Source organism: Pongo pygmaeus, chromosome 3, assembly GCF_028885625.2.
Source record: "Pongo pygmaeus isolate AG05252 chromosome 3, NHGRI_mPonPyg2-v2.0_pri, whole genome shotgun sequence".
NCBI classification, from domain to species: Eukaryota; Metazoa; Chordata; class Mammalia; order Primates; family Hominidae; genus Pongo; species Pongo pygmaeus.
In genome coordinates this window covers 24,826,560-24,842,932 of record NC_072376.2, presented here as the reverse complement: position 1 = coordinate 24,842,932, position 16,373 = coordinate 24,826,560, and the positions used below count along the sequence as shown (strand labels likewise).

The 16,373-nt window shown below is 41.1% G+C and overlaps 1 protein-coding gene across 1 annotated transcript; it reads left to right on the top strand.

Annotated features, from left to right (window-relative positions):
• Window positions 1–1,569: 1,569 nt before the first annotated feature.
• Window positions 1,570–16,082, top strand: LOC134739500 (putative uncharacterized protein PRO2829; the record flags this gene model as incomplete). The annotated part of the gene is made up of 3 exons (XM_063664396.1): window positions 1,570–1,593; window positions 13,350–13,442; window positions 16,035–16,082. Coding segments are annotated over exons 1-3 (165 nt in total), but the record flags the coding sequence as incomplete, so codon positions are not given.
• Window positions 16,083–16,373: the final 291 nt, after the last annotated feature.

Sequence of the window (16,373 nt, the reverse complement as noted above, 5' to 3'; positions counted from 1 at the left end):
AGCACCTGGCATCTGCTGCTGAAGGCTCTGCCCACATTAAGGACTGTTCTTGCTAGACATTGATGACTGTCGGGGTCAGGCCGGGACACTCTTCTTGTCCGCGTAACTCTTCTTGGACTGTTTCATTAACCCCTTCTCCTGTTCCTTTTTCTCTTCATGTTAAATGTTACTCTGTTTTGTGTGAAATATTAATCTAGAACATTTATATATTGATTAAGCATACTATTATTATTTATGGTTTGCAATATTGACTGACTGTGGAATAGCTTGAGCCTGTGTGCCCACAGCTCTGACTACTGAGTAAACAGGTAATACTCAAGAGAATTGTTGGCCAGGCATGGTGGCTCATGTCTGTAATCCCAGCATTTTGGGGTGCTGAGGCAGGAGGATTGCTTGTGTCCAGGAGTTGGAGACCAGCCTGGGCAATATAGCAAGACCCTGACCCTATCTCTAAAAAAAAAAAAAAAAAAAAAAAAGGCCTCCTTTGGAACTCCATATATCTTGTGGCTCTTATGATCGAAATGGTATCAGTAAAAGTCTTACCTTGTGGAAAGACACAGACGTGTGTGGACCTGGTTATGTCTGACTTTGCACAACTCACAACATCCACACTTGCTCTATGTATTTTTATTCTTCTGGGATCAGTGGGCAAGTGAGGCATGTTCATCTTAAATGGGATCAGAGTATGCCACACCAAAAAATGCACCTTTGCATAAGGATGATTAAGAGTCAGTAGTTGCAAAAGAATTCTTACTCTCCCCTTTTCTGCCTAAAAGTAGGATATAAATTTATCTTATGAAGGTAACCTCCTCTTATGTACCAAGAGGAGGAGACAGACTCTTATCATCAGAGATAGCACCTAAATGAGTCTGCATAAACAAACTTTGCTAAAATAACTCATCTTCCATTACCTTCGCCATATATTTCCTAGTCACTTTTTTCCCCATGATTCATCATTTCTCAAAGCCCAAAGCCCCTTTCCTTTGTTAAAATGGTATATAAGGCCCTGAGTCTAACCACTTCAGTTTTACTTTTTTTCTGTAAACTCATGTGCGTACAAACATTAATAAAAATGTATGCCTTTTCTCCCATCCCCTGTCTTTTGTTACTTTAATTTGCAGACCCCCAGGAACAAAATATAACAGAGTAGTGTAAAATTTGACCTCTCCAGCAATCTCATGGCAAAAAGCCTCGAAAGCACAACTGTGCAAACATATTTGAAGACGTCCATCACGTCACTTCCACTGAGATCCCACTGGCGAAAGCAAGTCACATGGGTAAGTCAAAGTCAAGGGACAGAGAAGTGTAGGCTTCCCATGGAAGTGGGAGGTGGGTTATTTTCAACCTCCATTTGTCTACACCAAAGCTGGAGCTGCCGCCTTGCAGCCTTCACTGAAGCCTTCCTCCTGTAAATTTCCCTGGCTCATTGACTTGACCACTCCATGAAACAGTTATGTACTTTTGTCATCTGTCCAAGTCTTAGTTCTTTGGTATTTGCTTTGTCTCCCCAATAGAATTTTTGCGTTATTAAGGCAAGGGCAATTCTGAGACACCCCCAGCATTCGTACAATGCCGACACAGAGAAAGTACACAGTAAGTCATTGTGGAAGGACTGGTCAGGTGTATTTTTTTCTTTCTACCGAGAAGCCTGCAGTAAGTGCCGCTGTGGGTATCCTGGCAGATTACATGAAAACAAACGCAAAAGAGCTGAGCTTGTACCTGTGGCCCCACATTGCTGGAGGAATTTGACAGCTCTTCATTATTTCAGAGGATTTCTACCAGCAGGTACAGCTGGGTTAATCAGCACCACATCCTTACAGACTTAATTAGCAGCTCCTTATCAGAACTCAGCTTCTTAATACCAGACATTAAAAAAAAAAGTTCCAAGCTTATATCCTTATGTTCAGTTACTTCTCATGCAAATCTGAGACCAAAATCTCACCTTCTAAAGAGAGTCAAGAGATGAGAGTCAAAGTGATTTAAAAATGTCCTTTTCCTGGTCAGATGAAGATTATACTAATACTGATTAATTTGCAACCTCCAATATGGAATAATTCTATCATTATCTCAGAAGTATTCTTTTTTGCTGGTTTCTTCTGGGCATCCTACCACTCTAGTCTAGCCCCAGCTCCAGAATTAGGGGGACACTGACCCCCAACAGGCTTTTTCTCCCTCTACTCCTTAGAAGTCCCTCTCCTAAATACATCTGTACTCCTTGCATCAGGAGTTTCAATTACTTGGGCTCACCACAGACTGATAGAAGGTAATCGAAAGCAGATACTTCAAGCACTATCCATCACAATTGCCTTAGGTATTTACTTTACCTTTCTACAAGTCTAGGAATATTTTGAGGCCCCCTTTACTATCGCCGATGGACTCTATGGCTCAACATTCTTTACAGCCACAGGCTTTCGCGGACTTCACGTTATTATTGGATCAACATTTCTCTCTGTCTCCTCTGCCAATTAAAATACCACTTTACATCCAACCACCACTTTCCCTTTGAAGCCGCTGCCTGATATTGACACTTCGTAGATGTAGTATGACTATTATTATATGTCTCTATCTCCTGATGAGGATCTTTTAGTATAAACAGTACCATTGACTTCCAATCAATTAGTTTCGATACTATCTGAAAGAGAGTAATCAACCTGACACTAGGCCTAGTAACCGACACCTCACTGACCCTATTACTACTAATAATAGCATTGCAGCTCCCACAACTTAATATTTATATGGAAAAATCCAACCCCATGAATGCAGATTTGACCCAATAACCTCCGCCCACCTCCCCTTCTCCATAAAACTCTTCCCAGTAGCCACCACATTCCTCTTCTTCGACTTAGAGATCACTCTACTACTACACCTGCCATGAGCCCTTCAACCAACCAACCTGACACTAATAATCAGCACAGCCCTTATATTAGTTACCATTTTAATCCTAGGCTTGACTTATGATTGATCCCAAAAAGGGTTAGACTGAGTTGAATTGGTAAATAGTTTAAGTCAAAATAAATGATTTCAACTCATTAGATTATGATAGACCATATTTACCAAATGCCCTCTATTTACATTAATATTATATTAGCATACACCATATCACTGTTAGGAGTATTAGTCTATTGATCACACCTAATATCCCTATCAATATTTATCATAAATACTCTCATAACTTTAAATATACATTTTGCTCGAGCATCCATAATACCCATTATCCTCCTAGTATTTGCTGTCTGCAAAGCTGCAGTGGGCCTTGCCTTACTAGTTTCAATCTCCAGTACATATGGCCTAGATTATGTACAAAATCTAAGTTTACTTCAATGCTAAATATTATTATTCCAACAATTATACTGTTACCAATGACATGATTCTCTAAAAATTCTACAATCTGAATCAACTGGTTATCCACAGTCCACTCATCAGCCTCATCAGCCTACTATTTTTTAAACAATTCAACAATAACTCATCCAATTTCTCATTAGTCTTCTGTTCTGTCCTGCTGACATCACCTCTTCTAATCTTAACAACCTGACTACTACCTCTTACAATTCTAGCAAGCCAATATCACCTGTACAATGAATCACCCCCATGAAAAAAACTCTATATTTCTATATTGATTTCCCTACAGACTTTTTAAATCATAGCATTCACCGCCACAGAACTAATTATATTTTATAGCCTCTTTGAAGCCACGCTAGTTCCTACCCTAATTATCATCACCCACTGAGGCAACCAACCAGAACCCCTCAATGCAAGCTCATACTTCTTATTTTACACATTAGTAGGATCCCTTCCTCTACTTGTAACACTCGTTTATACTCAAAAGATATCAAGGTCACTAAATATGCTAGTAATAATACTTTTTTTCTTTTTTTTTTTTTAAGAGACAGAGTTTCACTCTTGTTGCCCAGGCTGGAGGGCAATGGCACGATCTCGGCTCACCGCAACCTACGCCTCCCGGGTTCAAGCGATTCTCCTGCCTCAGCCTCCCAAGTAGCTGGAATTACCGGCATGCACCACCACGGTAGGCTAATTTTGTATTTTTAGTAGAGACGGGGTTTCTCCATATTGGTCAGGCTGGTCTCAAACTCCTGACGTCAGGTGATCTGCCTGCCTTGGTCTCCCAAAGTGCTGGGATTACACGTATGAGCCACCACGCCTGGCCTAGTAATAATACTTACTACCCAAGAGCTATTAACCTCCTTATCCAATAATCTTATATGACTAGCATGTATCATGGCTTGTATAGTACAAATAACTCTATATGGACTTCACCTATGACTGCTCAAAGCTCATATAGAAGCTCAATAGTTCTTGCAGCAGTACTCCTAAAGCTAGGCAGTTACGGTATGATACAGCTTACTCTTATCCTCACCCCCCTAACAGAATATATAGCCTACCCGATCCTCATCTTGTCCCTGTGAGGAATAGTTCTATTTGTCTACGACAAACTGATCTAAAATCATGTATTGCCTACACCTCCGTAAGCCACATAGCACTTGTTATTATGGCTATCCTCATCCAGACCCCTTGAAGCTTTACAGGTGCAATCATCCTTATAATTGCTCACGCATTCACTTCATCCTTACTATTCTGCCTAGCAAATTCAAACTATGAGCGAGTCCATAGACGAACCATATTACTTACCCCAGGCCTTCAAACACTGCTCCCACTAATAGCCCCTTCTAGCAAATCTTACTAACCTTGCCTTACTCCCTACCATTAATCTAGCAAGAGAACTCTTTGTGACTATGGCCTCATTCTCCTGATCAAATGTCACTATTATGCTTATAGGACTTAATATACTAATTACAGCCCTTTCCTCCCTGTATATGCTAATCATGACACAACGAGGGACACGTGCATATTATATTAACAGTATTGAACCTTCCTTTACATGAGAAAATACATTAACACTTACACATCTTGAGCCTATCTTCCTACTATCCTTAAACCCTAAAATTATTATAGGGTTTGCATGCTGTAGCTATAGTTTAACCAAAACATTAGATTGTGGATCTAACAATAGAAGCCTGCAACTTCTTACCTATCAAGAAAGTATGCAAGAACTGCCAGCTCATGCCCCCATGCCTGATAACATGGCTTTCTCAACTTTTAAAGGATTAGAGTCATCCGTTGGTCTTAGGAACTTATCACTTACTATGTACAAGGACCATGCATTCACAAGATTGTTTAACCTTTATCTTAGTTAATCTTCTAGCTACTATAATTATCCCCATCTTGCAGCTGAGGAAAATGAGGCTTAAAGAGATTACGTGACTTGCCCAGGGTCACAGTGCTTACAAATGGTAGAACTGAAAGTAAACCCTGGCAAAAACATTTTTGCTCCTTAGCATTCTATGCTAAATTCCTCCTCTGTTCATTTTTTATTTTTTTATTTTTTTGAGACAGAGTCTTGCTCTGTCGCCCAGGCTGGGGTGCAGTGGCCCGATCTTGGCTCACTTCAACCTCTGCCTCCCGGGTTCAAGTGATTCTCCTGCCTCAGCTTCCCAGGTAGCTGGAACTACAGGCATCCGCCACCACGCCTGGCTAATTTTTGTATTTTTAATAGAGATGGGGTTTCACAATATTGGCCAGGCTGGTCTCGAACTCCTGACTTTGTGATCCGCCCCTCTCGGCCTCCCAAAGTGCTGGGATTACCGTGAGCCACTGCACCCAGCCTCATTTTATTTTTAATGATCTGTTTCAAACATCAAAAAGTATAGAAAAAGGCCGGATGCAGTGGCTCATGCCTGTAATCCCAGCACTTTAGGAGGCTGATGCAGGTGGATCACCTGAGATTGGGAGTTTGAGGCCAGCCTGGCCAACATGGTGAAACCCCATCTGTACTAAAACTACAAAAAAAGTTAGCCAGGCCTGGTGGCATATGTCTGTAATCCCAGCTACTCAGGAGGCTGAGGCAGGAGAATTGCTTGAACCTGGGAGGCAGAGGTTGCAGTAAACCGAGATCGCTCCACTGCACTCCAGCTTGGGCAACAGAGTGAGACTGTCTCAAAAAAAAAAAAAAAAAAAAAAAAAAATACTAGTGCACCCACCAACCAGCTGTTACTTTTTCCTTTTTTTCTTTCAATCAGTGTTTTTGTTTTTTGTTGTTGTGGTTTTTGTTTTTTGTTTTGGTTTGTTTTCAGAGTTTTTGCTTTTTTTGCCCAGGCTGGAGTACAGTGGCATGATCTTGGCTTACTGCAACCTCTTCCTCCTGGGTTCAAGCGATTCTTCTGCCTCAGTCTCCTGAGTAGCTGGGATTACAGGCGCGCACCACCACGCCCAGCTAATTTTTTGTATTTTTAGTAGAGATGGGGTTTCATCATGTTGACCAGGCTGGTCTCAAACTCCTGACCTCAGGTGATCCACTCACCTCAGCCTTCCAAAGTGCAGGGATTACAGACATGAGCCACTGTGCCCTGCACAATCATGGGTTTTTATAAAACAAAATATTATAGCCACAAAAAATATCCCATAACCCTTCTTCCCTACTCCTATCGTGGTAGAAAAAAACTAGTTCTTGTCACACAGCCAGGAAAAGATTCATCCTCCGTCTATGCCCAGAGGTAACCATGACTTGAATTTAGTGTTTCTTTTTTTTTATTTTTAATTTTTGTGCCACATTGTAGGTGTATACATTTATGGATTACGTGAGTTTTGTTTTTGTTTTTGTTTGTTTTTCAAGACAGGGTCTCACTCTGTCATCCAGGCTGGAGGGCAGTGATGTGATCTTGGCTCACTGCAACCTCTGACTCCTGGGTTCAAGTGATCCTCTCACCTCAGCCGCCCAAGTAGCTGGGACTACAGGCATGCACTACCACACCCAGCTAATTTTTCCATTTTTAATAGTGACAGGGTTTCACCATGTTGGCCAGGCTTGTCTCGAACTCCTGGGCTCAAGAGATCCACCTGCTTTGGCCTCCAAAGGTGCTGGGATTACAGGCATGAGCCAACGCACCTGGCGTTTTTTGTATTTAATGTTTCTAATTCCACTGTACTTGTTATACTCTTACTACATACGTAGATTAGCACAAACATTACATAGAAATATCTGAGTGTTTTAAAATTTTATTTAAATAATATTCTTTAAACCATTTGCTTTTCACTCCATCTTACGTGTTTATATTTTATTCTCATTGATACATATAGGAATCTTGGAATAGGAATATTGCTATATAATATTCTATTTTGTAATGATAACATTGTTTATTCATTTTCTTGTTGATTTTTGTTAATACAAATAACACATCAATGGATATTTTGTACGTATCTTTTTATGCAAATGTTCTAGAAGTTTTCTAGATTATGTACCCAAAAGTGCAATTACTGTGTCAAAGGGCATGCATATTTTCTACTTTATTGCCATGTAGTTCTCCAATGTGGTAATACCAATTTACATTCCTGCCAGCAAGCTGTGAGTATTCTCTATATTCTATATCCTCACCAATACTTGAACGTGTCAGAATTTAAAACATTTTCCAATCAACTGTAGTAAAATGATAGCTCATTTTAATATATAGTTTCCTGATCACTATAATAAGCCTTTCTTATTATGTTAATTGGCCATTTACATTTCTTCTGTGAGTGTTTTGATCATATTTTCTGTTCATTTTCATATTGGATTTTTTTTTTTCTTATTGATTTGGAACTCTGGATACGAATCTTTTCTCAGTTACATGTATTGAAAATATATTCTCCTACTGTCATTTAACCTCTTATGATACCTTTTATTATATCAAAAATTTTAACTTCAATGTAGCAAATGTGTTCAATTTTAATATATTGCTTTCTTCTGAAAGATAATGCATACAGCACATAGCTTAAAATTCAAGAGGTACAAAAGAGCATGTAGTAAAAAGTCTATTCTCTGCCTCTTCAAATCACCCAATTCCCTTTAGTATCCTTCCAGAATTATGCACATAAAAGCAAAATACAATAAATATTTTCACTTTTTTAATCCAAATATTAGTGTACACTGTTATGCATCTTGGGTTTTTTTTCTTCCTTTACTACATAACCTGGAGATTATTCCACACCAGTAATATATTTAAGAGAGTTTCTTTGTCGTTTTATAGCTCTATAATATTCCATAATATGAATGTACTATAATTTATATTTAACAAGATTAATATTTAGTGGCTTCTTTCCCATATTTTGTTGTTACAAACAATGGTGCACTGAGTAACCCTGTTCTTTTATCATGGCACACGTGTGTGTAGATGTCTAGGGAAGACATTTCTAGATAAGGAAATGGCCGAAGAGTAGGTACAACTGTAATTTTGATAGATATTGCCAAATTTCCACCATACGGGTTGTAAAATTTGCTCCCCACAGCATTGTAAAAGGGTCTATTTCCTCTACCATGGACAATAACATAAGTCAGACTTCTAGATTTTTACCAACCTGATAGGTGAAAAATGGGATCTCAATGTAGTTTTTATTTGCATTTCTTTTTAAAAAAAAAAATTTTTTTTTAATTGAGAGGGTGTCTTGCTGTGTTGCCCAGGCTGGTCTCCATCTCCTGGACCCAAGTGATGGTCCTGCCTCGATCTCCCAAAGTGCTGGGATTACAGGTATGAGCCACCACGCCTGACCATTGATTTGTATTTCTCTTATTATTATTAATGAAGTTGAACGTAAGGTGCAAAAATGTAGTATTTTTAGATTCTTAAGACCACTTACGTATGCTTTTCTGTGATCTATCTGTTTCTATCGAATTATTGCTACTTTATTGATTTGAAAAAGTTCTTTCTTGTTGAAATTAGCTCTTTGTCTGTGATATAAGTTGTAGTGGTTGTTCCCATGCATATGATTCAACTTATTTGTTTTTGTTTTATGATTTGAGCTTTCTCCGCTTTTGCTAGGTTTTTTCCTGATCTGATGTCATCAAAATATTATCCTACATTTCAAAAAAGTTTGTAATATTTTGCATTCTTGGCAGGCGGCGGTGGCTCACACCTATAATCTCAGCACCTTGGGAGGCTGAAGCAGGCAGATCACTTAAGGCCAGAAGTTCAAGACCAGCCTGTGCAAAATGGAGAAACCCTGTCTCTACTAAAAAATACAAAAATTAGCCGGGCATGGTGGTGCATGCCTGTAATCCCAGCTACTCAGGAGGCTGAGGCAGAGAATTGAGTGAACCCGGAAGACAGAGGTTGCAGTGAGCCGAAATTGCACCACTGCACTCCAGCCTTGGTGACAGACCAAGACTCTGTCTCAAAAAAAAAAAAAAAAAAAAAAAAGAAAGAAAGAAAGAAATAAAGCAATTTTATTTTGTTGTCCATATACGTAAGTAACTGTACCATTTATTGAATAATCCTTTTCATCCTAACAGACTGGTAATGGCACTTTTGGAGATGATGAAATTTCCATGTATATGAGGCTCTATTTCTGAGTTCCCTGTTCTAGCCCTCTGGTCTATTCCAGTGCTTAGTAACCTTTGTACATCATGTTCACATAGAAAATGATCATCTTTGCAAGGTACTTTGGAGTATATGAAAAAGGCTGATGGTCCCATGGGGCTTCAGCTACTGCAGACCCCCTCACTTTATGACACCGAGTCTTCTCATCCATGAGCATGAACTCAACCTCATAAAGATTTCAAGCCCCCCCAAAATTCATCTGTAAATTCACCTGATTTTAAAATTTTTTTGGAAGAGCAAAGGGACAAAAAGTACTTAAGACAACTTTGGAGAAAGACAAAGAGGAGTGACTTGCCTTATCAGACAAATCATTTAAATTGCATCATCATTGGTGGTTCAGGTGTGGGAAAAATAAATAGATAAATTGCATCATCTTTTTTTTAAGGCTCTTAATGAAGTTTTATAATTTCTATCCTAAAGGTTTAACAAATATTTTGTTCAATCTATTCTTTGGCCGGGCACGGTGTCTCATGCCTGTAATCCTAGCACTTCGGGAGGCCGAGGCAGGCAGATTGCCTGAGCTCAGAAGTCCAAGACCAGCTTGTGCAACATGGAGAGACCCCGTCTCTACTAAAATACAAAAAATTAGCTAGGTGTGGTGGTGGGCGCTTGTAGTTCCAGCTACTCGGGAGGCTGAGGCAGGAGAATTGCTTAAACCCGGGAGGCGGAAGTTGCAGTAAGCTGAGATCAAGCCACTGCACTCCAGCCTGGAAGACAGAGCGAGACTCCGTCTCAAAAAAAAAAAAAAAAAAAAAAAAAACTATTATTTGATATATTGCTGTTTTGCAGATATTGTGAACTGTTCTTTTCTCCCCTTCCTTAAAGAGTCAGGAGAACATAATGATGAAGATGATAAAATAATAATCATCATCATCATCATTCATCATCATCATCATCATCTTGATGGCAAATAGCTACCACTTATATAGCCAAGGACTATTCTAAGGACTTCACATATTTTAATTAATTGATCTCTATAAAAACCCTACTAAGCTGCCTGGTTCAGTGGCTCATGCCTGTAATCCCATCACTTTGGGAGGCCGAGGCAGGCATATCACTTGAGGTCAGGAGTTGGAGACCAGCCTGGCCAACATGGCAAAACCCTGCCTCTACTAAAAATGCAAAAATTAGCCAGGCATGATGACATGCTCCCAGCTACTCGGGAGGCTGAGGCACAAGAATCACTTGAACTCAGGGAGGTGGAGGTTGCAGTGAGCTGAGATCACACCACTGAAGTCCAGGTGACAGAATGATATTGTCTCAAAAAAAAAAAAAAGCAAACAGAGGAAGTAAATTACCTAAATGATAGAAATCTTTCAGCTCCCCTGTACAAAAATTAGCCTTGTGTGTGGGTATGTTGAATGTACTAAGCTCCAACTATGGGATTTCAATGTTACCACATGGTTTGCAACATTCATTCTATCAACTGCATTTTATAAATTAAATTATTTTGAAAGTGCCACTCAACTTACATTTGATAAAATCATAAGCAGAGAACAGCTCCTCCAGTTACACGCAGGGCTGCGACTCTAGAAATTGTCCTCCTCCCTGTCCTTTGTTTGAAGTGCTGATCAACTTGTCCTGGCCTCCCTGCTTGTTTCCAGACCAGGGTTTGGAGTGGCTGACTTTTCTTTACCTGCCTCCATGCATATTCCACAGAGATCAAAATCATGTAAGGATCTTTCTCCACCAGTAGGGAAGGAATAGACTCTTCCACAATTGGTTCTGGGACAACTGAATTCCCACATGCAGATTATGTTCAACCCCTTCCTCATATCACATACAAAAATTATCTCAGGGCCGGGTGCCTGTAATCCCAGCACTTTCGGAGGCCGAGGTGGGCGGATCACTTGAGGTCAGGAGTTCGAGACCAGCCTGGTCAAAACGGTGAAACCCCTTCTCTACGAAAAATACAAAAATTAGCCAGGCGTGGTGGTGTGCACCTGTAGTTCCAGCTACTCTATTCGGGAGGCTGAGGCAAGAGAATCTCTTGAACCCAGGAGGTGGAGGTTGCAGTAAGCCAAGATCATGCCACTGCACTCCAGCCTGGGTGACAGAAGACTGTCTAAAAAAATAATAATAATAAAAAAATAAATTATCTCAGAATGGATCAACAACCTAAATATAACAGCCATAGTACTCTTAGCAGAAAAGTGGAGTAAATCTTCATGACCTTGGATTTGGCAATGATTTCATTTTGTTTTGTTTTGTTTTTGGAGACAGTGTCTCACTCTGTTGCCCAGGCTGGAGCACCATGTTTGATCATGGCTCACTGCAGCTGGGCTTAAACCATCCTCCTGCTTCAGCCTCCTGGTTAGCTGGGACCATAAGTGTGTGCCACCATGAACACGGCTGGCAAATGATTTTTAGATATGACACCAAAGCATGAACAACAAATGACAAAATTGCTCAACTGGACTTCATGAAAGTTAAAAACTTTTGCGTATCAAACGATATTATCAGCTGAACGTGGTGGTTCACACCTGTAGTCCCAGTATTACCAGAAGGCAGCCATTCATTGTGAGATGTCCAGGTTGAACAAATAATTTAACAAAGCGCACAAAGTAACAAAAGAATGAAACAGCAAAGCAGGGACTGATTGATTGATTTTGAGACAGAGTCTCATTCTGTCACTCAGGCTGTAGTGCAGTGGCGTGATCTCAGCTCACTGCAACCTCTGCCTCCTGGGTTCAAGCGATTCTCCTGCCTCAGCCTCCTGAGTACCTGGGACTACAGGCATGCGCCACTAAGCCCAGCTAATTTTTATATTTTTAGTAGAGACGGGGTTTCACCATGTTGGCCAGACTGGTCTTGAACTCCTGACCTCAAGTGATCCATCTGCCACGGCCTCCCAAAGTGCTGGGATTACAGGTGTGAGCCACTGCACCCAGCGAAAGCAGGGATTTATTAAAGCAAGAAAGCACTCTGGCCAGGAGCGGTGGTTCAGGCCTATAATCCCAGCACTTTGGGAGGCCGAGGTGGGCAGATCACGAGGTCAGGAGTTTGAGACCAGCCTGGCCAACATGGTGAAACCCCATCTCTACTAAACATACAAAAAAATTAGCCAGGTGTGGTGGGGCACGCCTGTAATCCCAGCTACTTAGGAAGCTGAGGCAGGAGAATCGCTTGAATCCGGGAGGCGGAGGTTGCAGTGAGCCAAGATTGCACCGTTGAGCTCCAGCCTGGGCGACAGGGCGAGATTCCATCTCAAAAAAAAAAAAAGAAAGAAAGAAAGAAAAGAAAGAAAAAAGAAAAGAAAGCACTCCATAGGGTAGGAGTGGAATGAAGCAGGCAGCTCAAGGACCCCATCTACAAAGTTTGTGGGGGTTTAAGTAGTCCATTTGAGGTTCCTATCAGCTACTTCTTATCTGGATGAAAGATTTGGCCTGTGGCTAATTAAAGGCTGAGGTGAATTGGCCCATGGCTAACCCAAGGCTGGAGCAGATTGATGCCCTATGCAGATGAAGGGGTAGCGCTTGCTTAGTCCTCGGCTGCTCCAGGGCACTCTCCCTCTCTATCCTGGGAGAAGGGGGAAAGTTGTAGGAGAGTAAGTAGCCTTTGATCCTTTGTTACTTGGGCCTGGGGAGATTGGGTTTTTCCTTTTGGTTTAGCTTTAGGAAGTTCCTGCCAATTGGCCTTAGGGTTCGTGCTCCCAGACCTGGGTATTTCCCCTCTGATTTCACCTTAGGAAATTTTCATGAATTGGGCTTAGATTCCTGGCCCCCAGACCTTGATGTTTTCCCTTGATTCAGCTTTAGGAAGTCAGCACAAATTGGTCTCAAGTTCCCTGCTTCCAGACTCTATTCTCCAGCCTCACCAACACTCTGGCAGGCCAAGTTAGGAGGATGGCTGGAACCCAGGAGCTTAAGAAGAGTCTGGGCAACAAAGCCATACCTCATCACTGCGAAAAATAGAAATTGCTAGGCATGGTGGCTCATGCCTGTAATCCCCACACTTTGGGAGGCCAAAGTGGGTGGATGGCTTGAGCCCAGGAGTTTGAGACCAGCCTGGGCAACATGGCAAGGTCTAGGTCTTGTCTCTTAAAAAATACCAAAAATTAGCTGGGGATGGTGGTGCATGCCTGTGGTCCCAGCTACCTGGGAGGCTGAAGTGGGATGATCACCGGAGCCCTGGAAGTTGAGGGTGCAGTGAGCTGTGATCATGTCACTGCACTCCAGCCTGAGAGATGGAGTGAGACCTTGCCTCAAAAAAGAAATAAAAATTTTTTAATTAAAAAAAAAAAATGGCTGGGCACAGTGGCTCATGCTTGTAATCCCAGCAATTTGGGAGGCCAAGGCGGTTGTATCACTTGAGGCCAGTAGTTCAAGACGACCCTGGGCAACATGGTAAAACCTCATCTCTACTAAAAATACAAAAACTAGCCAGGTATGGTGACCTGTGCCTGTAATCCCAGCTACTTGGGAAGCTGAGGCAGGAGAATCACTTGAACCAGGGAGGCAGAGGTTGCAGTGAGCTGAGATTGTGCCACTGCATTCCAGCCCGGGAGACAGAGTAAGACTCTGTCTCAAGAAAAAAAAAAAAAGTAAAGGACATTATCAAGAAAGTGAAAAGACAATCTATGAGTGGGATAGAATATTTGCAAATTGCATATGTGATAAGAGCCTAGTATTCAGAATATATAAAGAACTCTTACAACTTAAAAAGACAAACAACCCAACTTAAAAAATAGGCAAAGAACTTGAATAGATATTTCCCCGAAGAATATATGCAAATGGCCGAGAAGCACATGAAAAGAACCTCAACATCATTCATTATTAGAAAAGTGCAAACAGAAACCACAAAGAGTTACCACTTCACACCACCAGGATGATGTTAAAAAAGGAAGAAAAATCACAAGTGTTGAGGAGGATGTGGAGAAACTAGAACCCCCATACATTGCTGGTGAGAATGTCAAGTGGCTCAGCCACCATGGAAAATAGTTTGGTGGTTCCTCAAAAATTTATACACAGAATTACCACAGGACCCCAAAATCCCACTTTTATTTATGTAATTTTTTATTTTAATTAATTTATTTATTTTGAGACAGAGTCTCACTCTATCACCCAGGCTGGAGTGCAGTGGTACAATCTCGGCTCACTGCAACTCCTGCCTCCCAGGTTCAAGTGATTCTCCTGACTCAGCCTCCTAAGTAGCTGGGATTACAGGCGCCCACCACCACGCCCGGCTAATTTTTGTATTTTTTTTTTTTTAGTAAAGACAGGGGTTTCACCTTGTTGGCCAGGCTGGTCTCGAATCCCTGACTTCAGATGATCTGTCCACCTTGGCCTCCCAAAGTGCTGGAATTATAGGCACGAGTCACCGTGCCCAACCCTCACAATTCCACTTTTAGATCTAAACCCCAAATAATTGAAAACAGGCACTCTAACGAGTACATGAACATGGATATTCATAGCAGCACAACTCACAATAACCAAAAGGTGTGAAAAGCCCAAATGTTCCTCAACCCATGAATGGCTCAACAAGTTGTTGTATATGCATACAATGGAGTATGATTCAGCCAAAAAAAAGTACTGATACAGGCTGCAATGTGGATAAACACATTATACTAGGTGAACATTAAACTTTTTTCACTTAATATAATGTTTTTATTGGGTTGTTTGTCTTAATATGATGTTTTTATCCAAATGTGGATATTAAAGAACTCTTAAAACTTGAAAAGACAAACAGCCCAATTTAAAAAATAGGCAAAGAACTTGAATAGATATTTCCCCGAAGAATATATGCAAATGGACATGCTGTCTAGGAGACATTAGTATTTTGTTTTATCTGTAAAATGGAGATGACAGTAGTCCCGCTTCACAGATCTGGTAGAATAATAAATGACTTAGTTAATGCAATGTACTTAGTTTATTATTATTATCCAAATGTGGATAAAAACATTATAGTAAGTTAGCTGGGCATGATGGCAGGCACCCGTAGTCCCAGCAACTCTGGAGGGTGAGGCAGAAGAATCGCTTGAACTGGGAGGCAGATATTGCAGTGAGTCAAGATCATACCACTGCGCTCCAGCCTGGGCGACAGAGTGAGACTCTATCTCAAACAACAACAACAAAAACACAAGCACATCATACTAAGTGAAAAAAGCCAGAAACAAAAAGTCATATATTGTTTGACTTCATTTACATGCAATATCCAGAATAGATAAATCCATAAAGACAGACATGTATTGGTGGTTGCCAGCGGGCGAGGAGGGGGAAGTGTGTAATGAGGAGAAACTGCTTAAGGGCTAAAGGGTTTTACTTTGGAGTAATGGAGATGTTTTAAAACTAGATAGGCTGGGTGCTGTGGCTCATGCCCATAATCTCAGCACTTTGGGAGGCCAAGGTGGGTGGATCACGAGGTCAGGAGTTTGAGACCAGCCTGATCAACATGGTGAAACCCCATCTCTACTAAAAATACAAAAATTAGCTGGGCATGGTGGCACATGCCTGTAATCCCAGCTACTCGGGAGACTGAGGCAGGAGAATCACTTGAATCTGGGAGGCGGAGGTTGCAGTGAGCCGAGATCACGCCACTGCACTCCATCCTGGGCGACAGAGCAAGACTCCATCTCAAAAAAATAAAAATAAAAATAAGAAAAAAAAAATTAGCCAGGCATGGCGGCACACACTTGTGGTCCCAGCTACTTGGGAGGCTGAGGTGGGAGAATTACTTGAGCCCAGGAGGTTGAGGCAGCAGTGAGCCAAGACTGCATCACTGCACTCCAGCCTGGGTGATAGAGTGAGACCTTGTCTCAAAAAAAAAAAAAAAAAAAAACTAGATAAAGGTGGTGATTGTACAACATTGTGAATGTACTAAATGCCCCTGAGTTTTTCACTTTAAAATGGTTAATTTTGTGTTACAAAATTTCATATATATGTATTTATTATTACTATTATTATTTTAGACAAAGTTTCTGTGGCCCAGGCTGGAGTGCAGTGGCATGAT